General features: G+C 44.6%; 1 protein-coding gene across 1 annotated transcript; it reads left to right on the forward strand.

Moving 5' to 3' along the window:
• The first annotated feature begins 3,599 nt into the window (after positions 1-3,599).
• fignl2 (fidgetin like 2) lies at positions 3,600-19,551 on the forward strand. The gene is made up of 3 exons (XM_071476102.1): positions 3,600-3,734; positions 5,357-5,497; positions 15,839-19,551. Exons 2-3 carry the CDS (start codon positions 5,473-5,475, stop codon positions 17,884-17,886), a joined length of 2,073 nt encoding a protein of 690 aa, XP_071332203.1. The 5' UTR covers positions 3,600-3,734; positions 5,357-5,472; the 3' UTR covers positions 17,887-19,551.
• The last annotated feature ends 2,201 nt before the right edge of the window (positions 19,552-21,752 follow it).

A 21,752-nucleotide genomic window follows, 5' to 3' on the forward strand; every position in this document is an offset into this window, starting at 1 on the left:
GTACATTGCGTTCTTGCGTTGTAGCCTACAATTCAGTAGATTCCATCATCGTACTACATACAGATACATACATCAAAATTAGATCCATGTTGCACAGTGTGTCTTGCTGAAATCTCAGTCTGTAGGTGCTTGAAGGTGAGTGAGGGCAGGTCTTTCACAGTGGAACTGCAGCTTTGACTCCATGTCTCCATGTACATATAACTGTTCAGCATAGTATCTTGCTTAGATAATCACCCTGTGGGCCTTTTTACATGCAGATTTTCATTTAACCAAATCAAATATACACTTGATTCATCAGTTTGGCTTGATGAAACCAGCTGACACACTAACACAGTTCATCGCTGGGTGAACAACCTGCTGAATGGAGGTGTTGAGCTGACATGCCCCGGAGTATGAGGTCAAACACTAGCGCATTGACCTGCTGCCTCTGTCCATTCAGGAGTCATTTTCAGCTTGCCATGGCTTTTTTGTCTGCTTCTCATATCTCTCCATTAACCTCCAACCACCAGGTACCTACGCACCGTCCTGGTCCTTACAGTAACCTGTGTCCCCCACTGTCCACTGGACCGAATGTCCTCTGAGCGTTTAGGGAGCCTGAGCTGACACATGTGTGCAGAAATATCTCAATGCGAGTCAGAGAAGGGGGCGGGATCTTTGTGACTGACACCTGTCAGAGTTGCTCATGTGGCACAGGATCTAGTCTGTGCATGCGTACCTGCTCTGTCTCACTCAAACGCTCTTATTTTTCTCTGTTTTTGGCTTGTCTCATGTCCTGAGGCCCTGAAGTCTTTGTGCTTCAGTAGTGCTGGGCTCAGCATGCTGCCTGTGTCCACACACTGCTGCCTCAGCACTAATAAGGCAATAGAGTGATAGAGAGAGCGCCAGAGTTGTCTGCTTTCAACTTCCCTACTCAACCGTACCCTCACCTAACCCCCCACAGAGACACCATTAGCATCTATTGAGGATCCCATATTAGGGAAAACATTAAGGAGTCTAATTGTGGTTCTGAACTGGGACTCACTGGGTGTGTTAAGTTTTGTAACCACTCTAATGAGTGTTTCCTCCAATGGGTTTATTGCCCTACATTCCAATTTGAGCCATGTCACTGACCACTGGGGCATCTCCTAAAATAGCTCAACCCACATGTCTTACAAAAGAGGATTCTCAGAGGCCATGTGTTTAAAGGGTAATTACGGTCTATTACAACTCAGGTCTTGTTTTCAAGTAATGTTCAGTAATGTTTTCATTACTGATATCTGTTGTAACAGATAGGCATTGATACAAGAAAGTCAGACAGAGCAAGAAACATGAGCAGCCAGGTGATCAGATGGGTTAAAAACAAGGCTGCATCAAACTGTGGGTTTGTGCATCCTAAACCACAGTACCTCAAAGTTGAACCAGGAAATTGGTCTGTAAGTTGACAGATGTTTATAATGCCTTAATTTCTTTATCTCTTTCACATAAGTTTGGCTTACATGGGGGTTTAGTCATCTGTGTGATCATCTAATTGCTAATATTTATTTTATCCCAACAGATCTTTATAATGATGTTGCTGCTTTCTCAGCTCTCAGCAAAAAACATGATGATTATAATGTAAACATTACTGTTAAAAATAATGACCAAGTTGTTATTTAATGATCATTTAGCTATAAATGTGGCAAAGTTATATTACTGGACAATACTATGAACTACTAAGCTACAGCACAGGATGATTCACTTTGTGTCCGTAGGCCTTCGGGCGCTGGACACCAAACATATGATCACAATGTCCCTCTCTATTTTCAGCTGGTCTGCTCCCTCTGTGTGCTCACTTGTGATGGACTGTGTGTGTGTGGGTGGTATCCTGTAGCTTGTGCGGGAGCGGCAGGGAGCACCGGCTCCATGTAACAGGAGGAGATGACTGGAACATGTGGCCCTCGGTGTGGCGCTAAAAACAGCCTGACAGCTGTGTGTGAAGATCGAGTGAATGAAACTGGGACAGCACCTGACCATGAGATAGATGGAGCTCAAAAACATTTTTGAGTGACACGAGTATAGAGTCATAAAAATGCCAAATATACTGAACCCTGTTTATTGTAAAGTTTACTAGAATTATTTCATGTTTCTTTTTTGCAGGTTTTATTGTGAATGACAGAAAACAAATCTGCTAAGGAAAAGTATAAGGGATTACAACTTGAAATGAATAAGATATCAGCTACTAATTCCAGCCTTTACTTCAACTCTTTTGGGGATCAGCTTGATTGCTGTCTTGCCAGACGTTGGATGGGAGGTTGGTCAGTTTCACTCAATGGTTGTCTTATTTGCATGTTTTGTCCTCTTATCTGACTTGATGGACACTGGTGAGCCTACATTCAGCAATCACTGGCTTTTGTTTTTTGGGAAACTGTCATAAAATCCATTATGGGCAGGCAAGAAGCTTTAAGTAGGAAAGAAAATGTCAGGCAGGTGTAAAGTGAAAAGACACAAATTACCACAACCAAGATAATTCTCATTCATGAAAGGAAATACAAACCAATTAGAATAAAAGAAATCGTGCAGCATTATGTCCTTGCTAGGGGACTGTAGTGCACTTTGTGCTGCAACAAGTGCCCAGAAATGATATTACAACAACGCTACTGAATAAAAAGGTGGTCTTCCTCCACCAGCGGTAGCACTGAGCACACTGCAGAGATGTCTTTTGTTATGACTTCTGTTGTTACTTTGCACCAGGCTGCTGCTGCTGTTTTTTCAGTAGTTGTGAAGATGTGCCTATTCTCGTTGAGTTTGTATTTCAGCATCCTTCCTGTCATGGATTTTATGAGCCACTGTGCGACTCAAATGTCTGGGATCTGGGAGAGCACCATCCTGGTCCTGGATCAGGGCTGTGTGAGGACAGGACTCCTGCAGTGCCGGTGACTGGACTGCAGTCGACAGGGGTGGAGCTAGCTATTAATCAGTAAATACCTCCAAACTGTAGGCTGGCTGCATGCTGGACACATTGTCTTGTTTTCGCTTTCTAAACGTGTTGTCTACAGAAGATGTGACATGTGGGTGTGGCAGCTTGAAAGGCATCTCCGACAGAGCTGAGCGGAGAAACAAAAAGGTGATTTAACAAGTAATGCCACATTGTTTCTGCTTTTGAGCAGTTAGTTAAGTAATACACTTACTTTTAAATGAGTAATTAATCACATTTTTCAAGTAAGTTGATCATCATCTGTTTTAGTCAGTCAGAGACTGGTCCTCTGTGTGTTTTCACTACAATCTGACCACTGTTCCTTCAGTTCTTTCTTAATCCTCCTGAGGCGAACCAAATTTACCCTGGTCATTTCCCTCCAACCAAAAACTCTCTCTCTCCCCACTGTCCTCTGTGTTCAGGCCTCTGTGTGATCACCCTCTCTCTCCTTCAGAGCAGGATTGGTCAGTCCCCCACCCTCCCTGCTGCCCTCCCCTCATTCTCCCTCTCTCTCTCCCCACTTAAATACTTTTAGCATAAAAAGAGAGAAGGAGGGGAGGCAGAGGGGGATGGGAGATCCATGGGGGAAGGGAGCTGAGTGCTCACTCTGTTGTCACTGGCCAAAGCGAGAGAGAGAGAGAGAGAGAGAGAGAGGGAGGTAGAGAGAGGGAGGGAGAGAGAGTGTGGAGTTGTGTCCCATATGTTGAAAAAAAGCATAGCAGTGCACACACACGGGTCTGGTCTACTCCAGGGATTATCCTACCGCTTTCAGATCTGATGGAGGACATGCAGGCATGAATAGGTAAGGCTGCCTGTCTTCTCTGCATCTCTGTGTTGATCTGCTGTCATAGCCCGCTGCTCTCCATGCTGTTTGACTTGGCTCCGCTGAAGTTGGACGAGGACCGGAGCTGAGTGTGTTGGAGCAGCTCTCCTCTTTGGCCACTGACCATGAGACATTTCCGTGAGCAAACCAAGCCTCTGACTCTGCCTTGTCCTTTCAGCCTCTCTCTGAACTGTGCAAGGACAGAACTGTGTTTGCCTTCAGTGGAAGCTGTGGTTTGCTGCTGTTAGTGTAGTTAGTTATTCTGGGCTGAGTGTTTAAAGTTGACTGTCAGTCAGAGCAGATGGTATCGTAGTCGGAGACGGTGTTGTATGTGAAGCCTGTTGGTGTTTAGAGGCAGCTGTGTGCTCATTGCATAATTTGTCTTCCATATGAATAGTGCATGAGTGAATGTGCACCGGTAACTGCCTTGCTGTTTGTTTTTACACAAGCTAAGACAGATAGAGTCTCTGTCACTACTGCAAAAGCAGTGAATATCACAGTGTTGCATTAGGTAAAATACTGGTGTCTAAAAGTTGTTGGATATATTTTAGATTTTGTGATGTTTTGGTTTGTTATGTTGTTTTTTTTTAAATAGCTATAATAGTGTCATTTTACTTAAAGATGGAGTGTATATTTACAGAAGCATTTATATGTGGGTTTGTGGATGAAAAGTTTTCAGATTTTAAAAACTGACAGAAGAAAACAACTGGAAGAAAAAGCGGCTTAGCACCATTGCGGATAACAAATTGCACTTTGGTGTCCACAGAATTGAGAAATAATACAAATGGCTGCAATGAAAAAACAAAATTTTCAGACAGTTGTTTCAATCTCATGGGTCTGCTCAGAGAGGTGCTTTATATCAGAATACAACAATAAAATCTGGAGGATTAAACCGCCTTTAATCTGTGCATGATTAAAATGTGACATTTACAACCCAAACCAGAATACAGATTATTTTACCTCATTTTTGAAAATGGACAAAAACAGTTAGTTTCATTAATTAATTTCCTACATTTTTAAAAATATTATTTATTATTAATAATATTTTTACACCTCACACAGTATTATTTTTTAGATACATTGAAAAGTGAAACAGGAAGCTTTTTTTTTTCCTCTGCATTTTGCTAATGCAGCTCCAAAAGTGTTTGGTGTCCTAAGAATGCAGTCTTTATTGCCCCAGTGCACAGAGAAATGGTATGCATGAGTCTTTTTGTGAGGCAGATTTAGAAAGCCCTCTTTAGAGGCTGAACACAGCTTCACAATCAGCTTAATGCCTGCCTATAATGAATACCCTTGTGTGCGTCAATTTGGCAGAGTGTGCGTATTTGTGAGATTGTGTGAACTCTGTTTTTGTTACACTGATAGCGTTCTCAGGTTGGTCAGTAATTCTATCATACTCTGAGTGAATTGTGTGTGTGTGTGTGTGTGTGTGTGTGTGTGTGTGTGTGTGTGTGTTTAGGTTTGTGTTGCCGTGTGAGCTTGTGTGATTGGTCAGTTGACATGTGAGTGTTTGTCCAGACATTGTGCAGCAGCCTGTAACTGCCTCACCTTTCTCTTTCTCTCTCTCTCCCCCTCTCTCTTTCTCTCTCTCTCTCTCTCAGGGTTGTTCTGTTGTCAGTGCGAGCTTATGCCAGTGATGGACTACAGCCGGACGGATGCTAACCTTAGCTGGCATTCACAAAACAGCATTCCTCCTTACTGAGACCAGCTCCACAGAATGCTGAGTCCTATTGTCCCCTATAGTGAGTACACTGCTCCCTTCTTTCTGTCTACACAGCTGCATGTCACACCAAACAGCCTCACTTGACTTAGTTGGACTTTGCCTGAATCAATGAGCCCCTACTCAAAAAATAAGCAGGAGGGGACACGGCGTGTTTGTAGTTCGCAAACAGAGAGAAAAATGCACAGGTAACGGTGAAAAAGTGCATGCCTCAGTGCAAAAACTTTTTCCTTGACGTGCACGGTGGAAATGCTAAACCCTGGCCAGTGGCCCTGTCTGAATGTTTCATCATCACGCGGAAGACACAGACGGGGGAAGGAAGAGGGACAGAGGGAGGCTGGAGGGCTGATGGTCTAAGCAGCAGAAACCCCTCAGTACTGCCAGTGTCGTTTTACCAATACAGCTCAGGACCCACCACCACGCTGCCTCCTGCTCTCCCTCCTTTTTGTCCTGCTCTCTGCTTTCTCCCTTCAGTGCTGACCTAATAACTGACGTGTCCAGTTTTGTCACCCCCCACCTCCTCCACCCCCCTTGCACCCTCCCACCAGGTTTCATTTGAGTCCAGTGCTCTGGCTCTCCAAAACAGCATTGTTTGCTGGCCAGCATGGGGCTGCCTCTGTGGCCTCAGCTTCAAGAGCCCCTTTGCCCCAGCTCTTTAACTTGCCTCAAAGGAGCATTGTTGGCATGACTGTTACAAGAAAAGAGGGAAATCCCACAGAATGGTCAATTTAAAAAGTATTACTTCATAATTGATGGTAAAATCTTTGGTTTCTGAAAAAAAATGGGATGCAGAGGCAGTGTAAGGCAAGTGTGTGGGTGTGTGAATTCAAACTGGACAAAACAGCTTGATCGAAGCAGCATGAGTGGATGTTTTGACAGTAACCATTACACTTTGTTTGCATTTTGTAAATTTCACCCTTGAAATAGCCAGTGTTATTATTCGACCACTCATCAGATGAATGGAATTCAGAATTGTTGCCAGCTGAATAAGTAGTTGACCTTATGTGTTGTTATGAATCATGTCCTCTCACAAGTGGCTCTTAATGTCAGCTCTCCTAGAACATGTTAAGTTTTTTCCCATTAAATGATGTTTATAAGCTACAAATCCAATTACGTTGAGTTGCTCAAATAACACTTATAGACCATTAATTTTCAAGGCCCTGCAAATAATGCTTGTGTTGCTTCTCACAAACACTTGTCTAACTAGCTGTTCCATCAGCTCCCTGCACCCTGCTAGTCCATACTGTCTGAAAGCACTCAATGCTGCTGCAGTGGACAGCACGTCCAAGAATGTCACAAACGGCTGGTGGAATAGTTAGCATGTCTTCAGAGCAAGCACACTGCTGCTCCTTCATGGGAATCTTCCACTACTTTACGCACCAGCCTTTGTGTGTGATTAGCTTTTATGATCAGGACACACAAAGCTGGTTTTCATCTGCTCTGTCCAACAGCTTGATGGTTTCTCGTGCACAGAGTAGCTCTGTTCTGCAGCACTTCTGCGGGGTTGAGATCGTTTCCGAACAGCCTGCTAGTGTGAGTGTGTGCAGACAGAGGGATCGTATGAGCGCACACAGCAGTGTTAGGTAGTCACGCTGTTTATTCTCAGACCAGTGACACACAAACACACCCCTCTGCTTGTCGGTGACACTGCAGCTCACTGTCTTTAAGTTAAAGACTGCAGTCATGATTCAGCTGAGCAAAAATCTGACTGTGAGGGACTTTGCATATGTGCAGGACATGCGAATACTCTCACCTCCATGTTGAAATTCCCTTTGTGGGAATGTCGAGCATTCCGACATCCCAACCCTATTTCTGACTCTTGCTGTAGGCATTTCTGCCTCTGCACACGGACTGGTCACAATGTATGACTGTGCACGTGGTGACACAGTTCGGACAAGTACGCCCATCAACACACTTCACTCTTTGTTATCAGGACTGCTCTAACATATCCAGTGGGTTTAGATCCCGCACTCTGTCATTGTGTATGTGTGTGTTTCATTCTTCCTTGGCGTGTCCGGCCTTGGTCTTCGTCTCCGGCCAGTCCGGAGGACTTCAAGCTGGGGCGAGCAGCCAAGGCTGGACCTGAGAAGAAACCCGAGAGAGATTCCAGGGGCCATGGATACTCCTGGAGGGATTTGGTGCAAAGAATCTGTAATCTGCACTTCAAACACACTCTTAAATCAGTCCCAGGCCGCCAACCCAGGAGTGCCCTAACTCTTGTTGCTGGGGGCCCCCGCTGGTGTAGCGATACCTTTTCTTTTAAAACAGCACACACATGCACACACACGCACAGGGCAACTACACACAGGAGTCCAGATCTGGCAGTTTTTATAGCTCTCCTCTGACTGACCCCTCTCCCTCTCCTTTCTCTTTCTGGCCCTGTTTTTATGTTTTGTAGTGTCTTTGTGAATGACTCGGCTAAGTCATGGAGTAGTTTGTATAGAAAAAAGAAGGAGTAGATCTCATCCTGGCCCCTGAAGGAGCAGGTTGGAGGGCCATGCAAGCGTCTATCCCTATTGTCGGCAGAGTGGTATGAGTGGTGCAGTGGAGGGGCCTGCGAGGCGCTTGAGTAAACACACAGCCTGCTAAAGTGTGTGTGAATAAGAGCTGGGATCATTAGTGTAGGGTGTGAATGGGCTCTAATTAGCCCCCAGTGTGTATATGTGTGTGTGTGTGTGTGTGTGTTTGCATGCCTCTGTATTCACAAGAAAAGAAGGTTAGGGACCCAGGGCCCCGTGAGTCCACTGGCCCTCTGCTCTGTCTCTCTGAGGGTTCATCAGCTCATTAAGGAGACCTCAGCTCCCGTTAAGGGCCCAATTAAGAAGCAGGGTGGTGAGGCTCATTTGGATGGTAACACTTCACTGGATTCCTGAGGCAGCAGAATTCAGAGCTCGACAATGAGACACAACGTCTTTCACACCAGCACAGCTAATTAGTAAATGACTACACTTGAGAAATAACATACTTAAATCGTTATGCCATTAGGTGTTTGTTGTGCGGTGATCATAAAACGCACTGCGATAGCGGGGACTGCGGCTGTTGAATATATTGAGCTTCCTCTAATTTGTGTGTGTACTAACAGAAAACAACAAATCCCATAGCTGTCCATGTGCTGAGAGCATAAGCTGGGAGCACAGAGGGGCCAGGGGATTTGGACCGACAGAAGGGAATGCAACATGGTCACTGGGAATGGGGGGAAGAAGGGAGGTGGAGAAGAAGAGAAACAGGGAAAGAAGGAGATTGCAAGGAATAGAGGCAAGGAAGGATAGAGCTGAATAGGGTGAGATAGAGCAGAGATTGGGCGAGTGAGACAGATGGAAGGGGTGATTGGTCATCACAGAGCCTAAGGACAGCTGTTCTTTGATATATTAGTGGACACAATGACCTAAAGCCAGCCTGCAGTCACAGAAAATAGGAACCCTGTTTTTCTTGAAGGGGGGGGGCCTTCCACCATTTGTGGACGTGCGTTAGCAGGCACGGGGGATGGGGGAGTTGTTTCTAAAATTACGAGCATGAAGTGACGCATCCAGCAATTATTCTGGAGGCTTTCTAGTTTTGGAGAGTGCTGAGAAAAGGGCTACAAAATGAGCACGCACTCAGATGGGAACTTGCTTTTTTGTGTTTCTTTCGACTCCAAACACGTTTGTCAATTAATCAGTGTTTAACAAATGCCATCAAGCAGTTTGGCTGCTGCTCCTCTCCATCCACTCTACAAAACAGCAACTTTTAATGACGATGTGTATATTTGTTCCCTGCAAATAAATAGGAGATATAGCACATATAGGCTTGTTTCATTTTGCATGTTTATTGATTGCTTTTGAAAAATAATTGTCATTTATTCTAAGCACGTTTTGTTATAGACAAAGGTGGTATAATTATATTATTCTTCAAAATGCACAGGACAGAGTTGTCATATTGTCCATCTCTTATAATAAAACCATATTAGCTGTACATGCTGACAAAAACTATTCTGACAACTATTCTGGGCCGAAACATTCCCAGAGGGGGATGAAACAAGAAATAGAGCAAGTCAAACTGTCATTCTGATACATGGAGTACAGATAGCTCTATCCACAGAAAGAGGACGGCACAGAGATAGGGACAGAAAGAGAAACACACACCCACATAGAGGACATCCCTCAATGCCACTGCAGGAGATGGGCTTCTTCCTCCTGGGATTGGACTGGTGAGGCGTATTTGAAAAGAGCTGCGTCTGCTCGTGCTCTGGGCAGCAGGTGTGAAAACTCCCCACCAGAGCTCCCGCACTCTTCTGTTATTACATCTTTTTAGGGCCATGAAAGAAGGAGCAGATGAGCCAGAGGGAGCGACAGGCAGAGTGGGAGTGTGGGATTGTGTTTCTTTTGATTGATAGCAGCCCTGTGACTAACGCATAGATTTATAATAATTTTCCCTAGCAATGCCCAATTATGCATGGCTGATAAATTATGATCCCCGTTGTCTGGTGTGTGCATTATCTCTGTCTTAAGTCAGTTTGGTAAGGGTCCCAAGGACTGACCTCGCACTTCCTTTAACAGCTTTTTGGCAATACCCCACACGATAACAGAGGCTATTCAGCATCTACCGGTGAATATTGTACATGATAACTGGACATTGTGTAACATGAGTGTAGTACAGCATACATAAGCCACAATATATGTGAGGAATTCATCATCATTTTTCAGTAGGTTCCAACAAACTGTGCAAGAGCTGATAAAATGTGTATTTCATACCAACGTGAGAGAAGGTCCAGAGACAATTTTCCTCTGTCTCTACCTGCCAGGCTGTGAAATGTGGCCAGCCTCTCAGATTGGTGTTTTTATGACAGTCCAGGTAGTATGCAGCGGATGGACGGCCACAGCCTAGTGAGATTGTCCTGCTTGATATTAGTGCCATAAATCACAGTGAACTTGAGAACAGAGGACTTAAGGGGCTTCAAGAGTGAACAACAAATCAAGATAACAAACTCTGATAAATAACAGATTCTCGGTTGCGTCTTGCTTTGCACACTAAATTAAACTCTTTATCATTCATAACAATTCTTGTTTAAAGCAGTTAACTGGATATGTTTGGCCCAAATGAACAGAAGTGCTTAAATTGTCCTGAAGAAAGAGATAATTTCTTCTGCATATTAATGTCCAGCAAGCAGGAGTTTCATCCAGCTCCTCATTGATCAGCTTGCGCTTGCAGAATACATAACAACTGATGCAATCATCAAAGCATCAAGTTTGTGATTTATCAGCACAAATATAGCGTCTGTCACACTCTGCCCTTCTCTCCACTTTCTGCCTGTCATTCCCCTCTGGTACGGCTGTGTGCTTTGTATTGTAAATGCATTCATTGCAAGCTTTTTTTTATTTTTATTTTGTTTTTTTTTCTTTAAAGTGTCTGTTTCTGACATGTTGTCTAAATTGAATCTCTGACATACTGCCACAACAGCCGGAGCAGCATTCCCAAAACAATTTGAAACTGCCCTCTGTGCAGCTTTTTGTTTCAAGGCACTGAAAGAATTTTCTTTTCAGCATAATGTAAACTGTTCACGTTGATGTCTTTTTCAACATATTTTACCTTCTTGTTGAAGGACAGAATGGCCTTTGCACTGTAGAAGCCATTGGGGTCAACAGTTTCATTTAGAGCAGAGTGAAAGTTTTAGCTTTAACTTGTTTAACTTGTTATTTTGCAGGTAAAATTCTTGACTTTAATTCTGGTGGAAGTACCTGCTTTTCTGTATATAGCATATTTTGTAAATGTGAAGCTTAGCAGCTTAGCAACCTTCTGCGGGTCTGCATCATGATAGCTCTTGATATTAATGTTTTATAAGAAATTATTAACAAAGTATGAGGAGGTTTTAGAGACACGGCCCTCTACCTTATCTATGTGTCTGTGTGGAGATGTACGATGGAGTGGAAGTGTTTTCTCTGGTCAGTGGTTGGGGGTAGAGCTCAACCCTGAATAGAGTCCTGATTGGATTGATCCACAGCGCTCTTGTTTACAAGCGGCCTCTTCACAATCGGCGCAGTTTAATAGCACACTGTCCCAGAAGGCTTGTTGCATCCATGTCCGTTTTGTTCCTCAGGGCAGGGAAAACAAAAGTGCCGGGAAAGGAGAAGGGGAAAGCAACCTCAGGGGAGCTGTGAAACGGCACTGGAGCCCTCCATCTCTGGGCCTCCTGCCAAGATAACGTTTCACCTCACCCGCTGATACTTCTTTTATAGGAAACCACAACACAGTCTAGAGTACTACCAGCCTTTATGGGCCAGAAGCTGCTTTGACTTCACCCAGTCAACATTAGATTCAGTGACTTTGTAGAAACTAAATTAGAGCATTCGAGGGCAGAAATCACAAATGAACCTAACATACTCCCCCTGAGCCATAAGTGGCCTAATTTTAATTTTAGGGCCTCCTCAAAGTAAAGCAGGTTTCTGCTGAAGAGAGTCGTGCCACTGTCTTCATCACGCACGCCTACAATAGGATGCAGCTCACACAGGTCCCTCAATAAATCCCAGGCTAACACAAAAGCTGTCAGTGGACTGCAGCTGAATAGATTAATAAGATTTCCATAATTAGACAGGCCCCTGACAATAGGATCCTTCAGGCTTTGTCTCAGGGCCAACTGGATTGTCCGAGCCGTGCACGTCTGCTGGACAGCCGTCCACTACAATGGCCGCACAGACAGTAAGGCGGTCAGCAGAAGAACATCTGTCTCTCCTGGGGCCAAGAGCACACACACAGAGACACACACACAAACAGTGGGAAGTTTCATATGCATAACACAAGGTTCTTATCAACCTCGCTGCAGCCAAGTTAAACCACCAGTCAATAGGAAAGCAGCCTCTGTACATATTCATGTATACTTATCTTGGTCACTGCAACCAGTTCTTGTAATTTTGTTTAATATGAATTTTAAAATGCCTCTTATAAATTATAGAAGATATTAAATATTCTTCCAGCCTCCTTGTGACTGGAGCAGAGCAGCTTTACTTATTAACACTGGCTACAAAAGTTTCCAGAGCAATTGGATGAGGACAAGATTCCCAGTTTCAAACATACCGATGTCCTGGTCCATGCTTAATACATGTGTTTTTTATCCATAATCCCCCTCTAATATGATTGAGACAGTGTTGATGGTTTGCAGCATGAAAGGGAAATGTCACAGTGTTGGAGCTGAAAAATGATAAAAGTAAAAACTGAAACATACCTACTTCCATCTGGATGACAAAATTCACAAATTATATTAGCACCGTATTATCTTGTTCCAATGTCATATAACATAATTTACAATCTAGCATCATAGTGAAACATATATTAAAGTTAATCAAATGATTGCTCTGCTACCCACAGTATGCCCACATTGTCCTGATTTCCTACTTCTAATCTTAGCTTTCTTTGTGTCCCTCCAGTGAATTAATCTACATGATGGCTCTGATTTAAGCAGAAGTGTAGATTAGAGCTTGCTCAGTTTATTGTGGAGCGCTACTGCTCTAAAAACCACAATCCAGCAGAAGGCAAGATCTAATTACATGGAAAGGGCTGAACTGCACTGCAACCCTGCTGTGTTCATCAGGGGTGAGTGGCAGCCTACCACTCATCAAACTCAGAGTGTACATACAGAAAGAATTACAGAGAATAATGCACTTTTTTAAAAGACTTATAGAAATTACTCTCAGATTGATGGACGGATCAGTTGGTTCCTCAGTTATTGGCAGCTGGTCATTACATCGTTCGGGGGGTGGGGGTGGGGGTGGGGGGTGGGGGGGTGGGGGGGGGTAGTGTGAGAGAAGTCCATTCTGTATTGGTGCTACTCTGATGATGGAGTAGACAGCAGTTAGCCCGCCTCACTGAGTCCTCTAATGTCCGCTCCAGTCCGCTAAGAGAGGACGAAGCGCCTGCTGTCCACTCTTTCCCCTCCCTCTATCCTTCCCTCCTTCCATCCATCCCTCCCTCCCTACCTCTCTCCCCGCTGCAGGTTTTATGAGCTCCCCTGGGCTCTCATCCATCTCTGTCACACACAGGCCCCATTATTGGGGCTGCTCACAAACTGGTTGGGCTGCAGATGGGAAGGGCCTGCAGGACATATATGGTTTCTGCAGGCTGGACAAAGACCTGCAAGTCCGACCACAAAAATATGTGGTAATCTGGGTGTGGACAAGCCAATGTCTTCAGCATGTTTGTGAAAATACAAGAGTGTGAGAATGTTCTTGTGCAGCTTGCTGTGGTGGGTGTGTGGCTGTGTGGGTTGGCTGAAGCTTAGGGAAGTACTTGAACTGGTTTGGCCATTGGGAACTTAAGGCAGTGGATTTGAATATGAAGGACATGATAATCCAACGACCATCTGGTCTGCTGGTCTCATTTGACTGAATAAATAACAGGCGTAATCTGAAAATACACATGGGGAGGTTTGGAAAGCAAGGAAAAAGAAAGAGGCCAAAGTTTAGGAGTGAGCTCGAGAGAGAGAGCAGCAGCAGCAAAATCACAGGCTGTGGATATTGAGATTTGATTTAAATGGCAATAAGAAGCCTGGCTCCACACATACAGACAGCCATGAATAATGAATCATCAGGCGTCCACTGAAGGGAAGGCAGAGAGGCCAGTAATGACAGCTTTTGCCATATTCCTTTTTACCTCCCTTTTCTGGAGTAGTCGTCACCTCAGGGTAAATCGTAGCAGTTCAATAATGCCAAGCTATGTGTGGAATGTCAAGCTTATACCTCAGCAAGATGTGGTGCTAGTCTCCATGAATCTATAACTATGATATTGTGATATATTTGGTTTATACACATGTAAAATGGCTTTAGTCATGTTTTAATCAAAAATGCCATTAGCTTTTTCTAGGATCTCACATATGATGATGTTTTTCTTTGTCTTGCACAATAGTGAACTAAATATATTTGGGGTGTTGATTGGACAGCGCATTTGAAGACCTTACCCTGGTCTGTAGGGAATTACTAGGGGGAATTTTTCACTGTTTTCTGCCATTTTATAGACAAAACAATGAATTGATTAATCAGAAAAACAAAAATTGATAATGAAAATAATTGTTACACTACCTGGTATATGCATGTTCCAAACATTTCAAATGCAATGCAAGTTGAATATTTTAGAGGAAAATAAGATGTTTTTAGGAGGGGAGGTGGAAGGAAAAACAATTAATGGAACAAAGTATCTTTTTTTTTTTGCCCTCTCTCCTGTTAGCTCGCCGATGTTCTCAGTGCGTAGCAGCCATGATCAATCAGACCTCGGCCTGTGCTGAAGTCAGCCAGAGGAACAGACATTCCACTTTCCCAATGTTCCATGGGAGACTGTGCTGATGAATAGCACACTATGCTGCAATTCCAAACCCAACCCCCCTCTTTCTTTCTTTCCTCCTTTCTTTCTCACTCTCTCTACACCACTGTCCACACACACACACACACACACACACACACACCCTCCTTCCCCTCTCCCTCCCCTTCTCCCTCCCTCTGTCCAGCCGGCCACTGGGCCTATGGAGCTCTGGTGTACGGTGGGTGGGTGGATTGGTGGGTGGTAGGTGGGGGTGCAGGGCGTAGAGAACAGGCATTCAGAGCAACATGCACGGGGAGATAACAATAGCTCCTCTGGGAGACCTGCAGATGCTAGCAGTATAGGGAATAGTAGTGGGATCTTATCGTTACTCCCACATAAACTGGGAAACTGCAAAACAACACATCCAACGTACCGATCTGCTTTCACTCTTTTTCTTTCTGCAGCTTTCTCTGCCTACGTCCACCTCCCCTTTACCTTCCTCTCCTTTTGTGGGAAATTTGAGCCCCCTCTGCTAGCAAGCATGAATGAAAAAAGATTCATTTTGAAACAGAAGAAAGGCCATTTCTTGTCACTGGCTGCTTGGAGTGCAGGAGCCTAGACCATGTGTCACTGTGCACATGATAATGAACAATCATGGAAGAGAGTCTAAACTTTTGTCTAGTTTACTTATCTATATTAGGTTGGTTGAAGGTGGTGTTTCTTACAACATTGTCATACCTGTCATTCCTGACCAAGACAAAAGCCATCAATCCAAAAGTTGATGAGTCTTTTTATCTGGCTTGTATCTGCTTCTATGCTGCGTCTGTCTTTTCCTGTGAAGTAGATTACAAAATGACACTTCAAGCATCTTATAAATAAAGCAAAAGAATATTGCACCAATGTCTAAATATGTAATTCTTCATTTTTGGCACATTTAAAGGTAAACAAAGTATTTTGATTGTGTACTGAGTCTGCAGAGTCTGCAGAGTCTCAAGTCTCTTTGTCAAATTCAAAATTTAAGGTGACTTTTTTCCTAGTTTTTGACATATTTGTAATTTGAAGAAAATTTTGACATGGTTTCTCTGTCTATTTCTTTTATCAGGTCTGTTGAAGATGCACTGGAACCCAGAGCATGCCCAGCCTCTCAGCCAGTGGCCTGAGCAGCACCTGGACGTCTCCTCCACCACCTCCTCTCCGGCCCACAAGTCGGAGATTTACTCTGGCCGCAGCCGCAGCTCCTACAACTATGCCTGGGCCAACGATGACATCTCTGCCTTGACAGCCTCCAATCTGTTGAAGCGCTATGCTGAGAAGTACGCTGGCGTGCTGGACTCACCGTATGACCGGCCACCTACTGTTGGCACCTACCCAGAGCCAGGAACATTTGGGGGTCTCAATGGCCCGAAGACCGAGCTGGAGCCCTGGCCACTGACGCACAGCACTGATGCCTCCTATTCCTTGGTACCCCCGGGAGGACATGACAGCCTCTCAGGTTCCAAGGTTGTAGCGACATCCGCAGGCCCTCCAGGAGTTAGCAGTGTGTCTGTGGTGAACAGTAACCTCTCAGACTCTGGCTACAGTGGCAGCAGCTCTTGCAGCGGCTCCAGTGAGTACCCCTCCAGCTACAATGGCACCTATCTTTCCTCAGGGTACTGTCCCCAACCCAGCGCAGCACTTCCCCCTGCCTCCCTGCACACTCTCCAATCCACCCCTACTCTGGTGCCCAGCTATAGCCCTCCCACACCTGTCTATAACTATCCCCCAAGCACGTACCCTCCCCAGACCAGCCTTGCCCCCAGCTACAGCCACCCCTCTGCGACCTACCTGCCCTCAGGTCTACCAGCCCCTACTCCAGTACCCTCGAGGCCCACAGTAGTAGGAGGCAGTTATAGTTACCAGAGCACCAACCTTGGGACATCTGAGTCTGGTGGGACATTAAAAAGAAAAGCATTCGAGATGACTGTAGAAAAGGATGAGGGAGGGGATGGCTCTCGTTACAGGAAATATAGCTATGATCCCTTGAAGGCTGGGGGAAACTCACCCTACAGTGTGAATGACAAAACGGAGTGCCGGGGAAATGGCTTCAGCACTTCAGGCAGCACAGACCCTCAAACCTTCAAGTCCAGTAAGCCCTCCTCCCAGCCTCTGGTGTCTCCTCAGTATCGGGCAACAGGGGAGTACAGCCCTCCAGCGGGTATGACAGGGGAGAATGGTGTGGCAGAGCAGGGCTTCACCCAACAGCAGCAACAGCACCGCTCCCAGGCCCACAAACGACCTCCACTGTGTGGGCCAACTGTTGAGACTATGAAGAGTCCAGATCCCCGACTGCTGGACCTTGTCAATGGGGAGTTATTGGACTGCAGCCCAGCCCTAGGCTGGGGTGAGCTAGCTGGGCTCACCCATGTCAAGACTGCCTTGGAGGAGGACCTGTTGTGGCCCGTGTTAAGGCCCAGTCCAGTGGTGCGGCCACCAAGAACCGTCCTGCTGTTTGGCCCCCGGGGAGGGGGTAAGACGACGTTGACTCGTTCTTTGGCTTCACAGTTGGGGGCTTCCTTCTACCGGTTGAGTGGAGCCATGCTGGTCTCTAAAGGGAAGGCTGAGGCAGAGCACATTCTTGGGTCTCTGTTGCAGGTGGCTGGGGCACGGCAGCCCTCAGTGGTGCTGCTCAGCCAGGTGGAGGCCATGGAAGAGGAGGGGCTGAGGCAGACACTGCTGAACACCCTGGAGAAAGTCCAGGTGGGGACCACAGGTCTGGTGATTCTTGTGTGTGCCACTGGCAGGCCAGATCTGCTGCAAGATGCAGTTCATCGGAGCTTTGCCAAGCGATATCACGTTGGCCTGCCAGATGTGGGTATGCGCAGGCAAGTGCTGCTGCAGGCGCTGTCGCCCCAGGGCTGCAGCCTGAGCGAGAGGGAGCTGAGCGCTGTGCTCCAGCGCACTGAGGGCTTCTCAGTGTGGGAGCTGCTGCAGCTCAGCCAGCAGGCGCTCTCCTCTGCGGCCTCCCCCACTGGGGCCATGCATGGCATCCCCACACCCTCCAAACCCCCAGCCTTCACAGACTTTGAGAATGCCTTCTGCAAGGTGTGCCCGCACACCACCACAAAAGAACTGGACACTTGTATAGAGTGGAGCAAGATGTATAGCCACTGAGAAAGCAGCCAGTCACTGTACTTGGACTGCACTACGAACCTGTCTTTGCTTTGACATGGCAAGCCTTGGGAATGTTTTGTTGTTGTTTTGTAATTACAGATTATGAAGCCAAAAGAGCCAGAGAAGCGCAATGATACAGGAGAGCTGACAAAGTTGTTTTACTGGCAGAAGCATGCCATGGTGTACTGTTTTTGTTTTGCTATGAATATCCGCAATATTTTATTTTTCCCAAAGAAAAGAAAGTTGATTAAGCCTTGCTGAGTGGAGTAGTGTATTAGTCGTTTGGCCAATGGGAGAATCAGATAGCTATTTGGATACTCTCAGAGATCCTGATTAGCCTTGGTCCAGGACAAAATCAATTATTTGTTGCTAGGTGATGTGGTCCAAGATTATGGATAATCAGGGTTTGGAAAATACCCCCTTTGACGGCTACTCTCAGGATCGTATTTATTGCCAGTCCATTTCCATGTTATCCTAATGTTGATTTAGTCATTGGATTGTCACTAATCATTAAGTATGAAGGGCTCGGGATCTGCAACCTTTCAGCAAACCACAGTTTTTGACCAAAAACATGTCAAACCAAATGCATAATCAGCAGTGCTGTTTCATTTATCAAAACAGACTGGTCCTCAAAATCACAATATATTAATATTCTCAATAGCTTGTTACCAAATCACGACGCAGCAGTTAGTCTTTACTTTTCTAGGAAAGAAAAGAAAATGTAATCACATTTATGAAATCCGACCACATGGCTGTCCCTTGCCAGGAGTTCAGTTGTTCGAGTGAAACCTTGCCGTTACACTTGACATGTTTGGTTGTAGAAATACTTTACTTTTATCTTCATTTGAATATATTCACACTTAAAATGGTACAATTCACAGACAGCTTGCTTTATTATTTTTGGATTGTTGTTGTGGACTTCCATATAATTTGTTCTCGATCTCACATTCCTCATCGAGTGCAGTTTTCCTGAGAATCACACTTACAGAGCAACACTTAACCTGCACACCCAGCTTCTCCTACAGCGTGTCTGTTTTCTATTTCACGTACTCCTTTTGTTTTCTTAGTATGTAGTCTTGTTTGAAATGCTCAGGAAGAATTTCTTTACCTCAGAAATATGAAATAAAGAATGTATGTAATCTTAGGGTCTTAGTAGGGAGTGTCGCAGAGCGAGATAACGGAGCGAGGAGAAACCTGACAGTCTTGTAACACCCACTGCAGCTGGGCTTTTACCTCGGGAGAGAAACTTGAATATGCTACAAAGAGTAACATTGAATGTAATTCAGGTATTTCAAAGGATATTTGATGCCATAAATCCATGTATTATTATATATGAGTATATAAATACATTTTCTTTTCTGTTCTTTTACCCTTTATTTTTATTGTAGATTATGGTGGAGTGATGATTGTCTTCAAGAAATGCTAGAATACAGAAAATATTCCTTTTTTTGTTGGACAAACTGCCTGCAGATCTCTGTGTTATTTAGCGTTTACATATCCTGTATATGCATGCCTGCTGTCTATAGTTTTACAGCTGCAAAATATCATTTGAAAATGTAAATATAACACACGCAATCATACATGTGCACTCACAGTGAACATCTGAGCACAAAATACCTTACAAAAAACAAACAAAAACACAGATGCAAAAAAAAAGAAAAAAAACTGTTGTTTTGTGTAGCTTTCAGCAAATCCCAAAGTCTAAAACTTCCCAGTTGATGTGTACATTTTGTGGATGAACCCAACATGTAGACAATCCAGACAAATCTCTCCTTTTCCAGCAGTGCTACAGTTCTGTTTTAACGAGCTGGAAAAACCTGGTCACTGGAGCGCAGGTACAGAGGTCGTTCATGTTAGACTGTTGCCATGGTCCTGAGGAGGTATACACAGAATGATGTAATATTTCCTCCCGCCCTTTCCTCTCCCTCTGTCTCTCCCTCCCTCCCTCATCATTCTTTTTCTCTTTTTCTCTCTCCCAAATGCAGTCTCATTAAATTGGATTGCCCCCTGGCCACGAGCCCCAGTGGCCATGTGCCGTTGTGTCCTCTCCCCGCCCCCCAAGCCCCCGTTCCCCTTCCCTTACACCGATTCCTCGGGAGTGGAAGTGGTCTGATTGATGTCCAGCAACCCTATATCACAGTGCAGCCTTCCCTCACCAGCTGGTGGCTTCAGTCATTCCATACTGCCAGATCAATCAGAGTGACCCCTGCTGTGCATACTGATCACTGTCACAGAAACTGAAAACACATTTACAAATTACAGAGCAACCCCTGCCTCAAGCGGCAGCGTCTAGATGATACGAACAATTATTCACATGTAATTACAGGAATGAAATAATAACGATGACTGAGAGGTACAAGTAGCTACAATATTTTGATTTGTCATTGTTCCCACTACTCCCTACAGTTTGTCCAACAAAACAAGCTTTTATTTTTTACATGTTTTGATCTGTTATTGCAGTAACTTTGTCCTTGGTTATTGTACATTTTCTGTAACCATTTCTACCTCATTTTTGCGGCATATTGTACATGAAAGTATTTATTTCATGTCTTTTTTGATGTCTGTTTTAAAAATGATAATAATGTTCTTGAACTGTAATGGTCTACCTCAGAAAAGACTGTATTTTAAGAGAAGAGTATCACACAATATTAAACAGAATTTGTCAATACTGCACTGCAGTTATGTCTTTGCTTTTTTTCAAGGTGCTGCAATTGACCAGAGTGCAGAAATGACCGGATGCCGGTGCTTACCTTATGTCTCTGTGTCTGTAGCCTGGCTTGACCCCAGTGTTGAGGTCAGCACGGTTACTTAAACTGATTGCCAAATCGTTTTAACGTATAAACACACGAGAATACATCATGAGGTTTTGGATTTGCTCTAACATCTGCTTGGATTGACTTCACGCTGTAGATTGTATTGTCAGCAGGTAAAGGCGGCGACATAATGGTTCACGTGAAGGTGCACTGATGTTAGTATTAAAACAAAGCTGTGTGTCGGGAGAAGATTAGAAAGAATGAAAGCCGTGTGTGTGTGTGTGTGTGTGTTAAAGATAAAAACAAAGACAGAGATTACTGTGTGCACATAAGTTAGTTGGCCTGCATGTTTGTGTGTTTTTATGTGTGCGTTGCAGTGTCCAGAACAGCAGCAGAAGCAGTGCTAGTACACCCCTGAGGCTTGAGGGCCAGCACCAGAGCACAGAGGTCCTTCATCCCTGTCACTGTCTGTAAACAACAGCCCGTCCCAGAGGCCTGCCCTATGCTATTTCTGGCCCTTCCTGACATCTTTCAAAGACTCAAAACTAACTGAGAGAAGAAGTAAATCTGAGGAACTCTGTGCGAAGAAGCGAAAGTTTAGCTGAATCCCGAAACTGGATTCATTGCTGCCCAGTTATGGATTGTGGTGTCAAACCAGAGTTCGGAAACATCTGTGACTGAATCCCAGTAGAGCAGTGGTGCTGGTGGTGTTGATGACAGAGTAATTAATTGTCTAATAATGATGCATAGCTCTGTTATAAGCACAACCTTGTGCAGTGGCTGCCCTTCATCCTCTGATGAAGGATAATCGTTTCTGCAGCTGTTTAAAAATTATATCCTATCTTTTCCTGTCACAAACTCAATAACATAATGCACGGAACAACATAACCTTGTGTAAGTAGAACAGACCATGTGGAAATGTGACATTGGAATATGAGGGGAGACTTATTTCACCACTTACATACTAATTTCACACTAGAGTTATTAAACCTTTGACAAGTAAAATACCTATTGATAATGCTCCAGCTGGAGTCTGAAAGGTGTTTTTGTATGAGCATCAGGTTGTGAAGGCTGTACTCCCACACACTGTGATGGAACGTGTTATTTTTCATT

Source organism: Trachinotus anak, unplaced genomic scaffold, assembly GCF_046630095.1.
Source record: "Trachinotus anak isolate AG129_WGS33_773 ecotype Australia unplaced genomic scaffold, CSIRO_AGI_Tana_v1 ptg000004l, whole genome shotgun sequence".
In the NCBI taxonomy this organism is placed as follows: domain Eukaryota; kingdom Metazoa; phylum Chordata; class Actinopteri; order Carangiformes; family Carangidae; genus Trachinotus; species Trachinotus anak.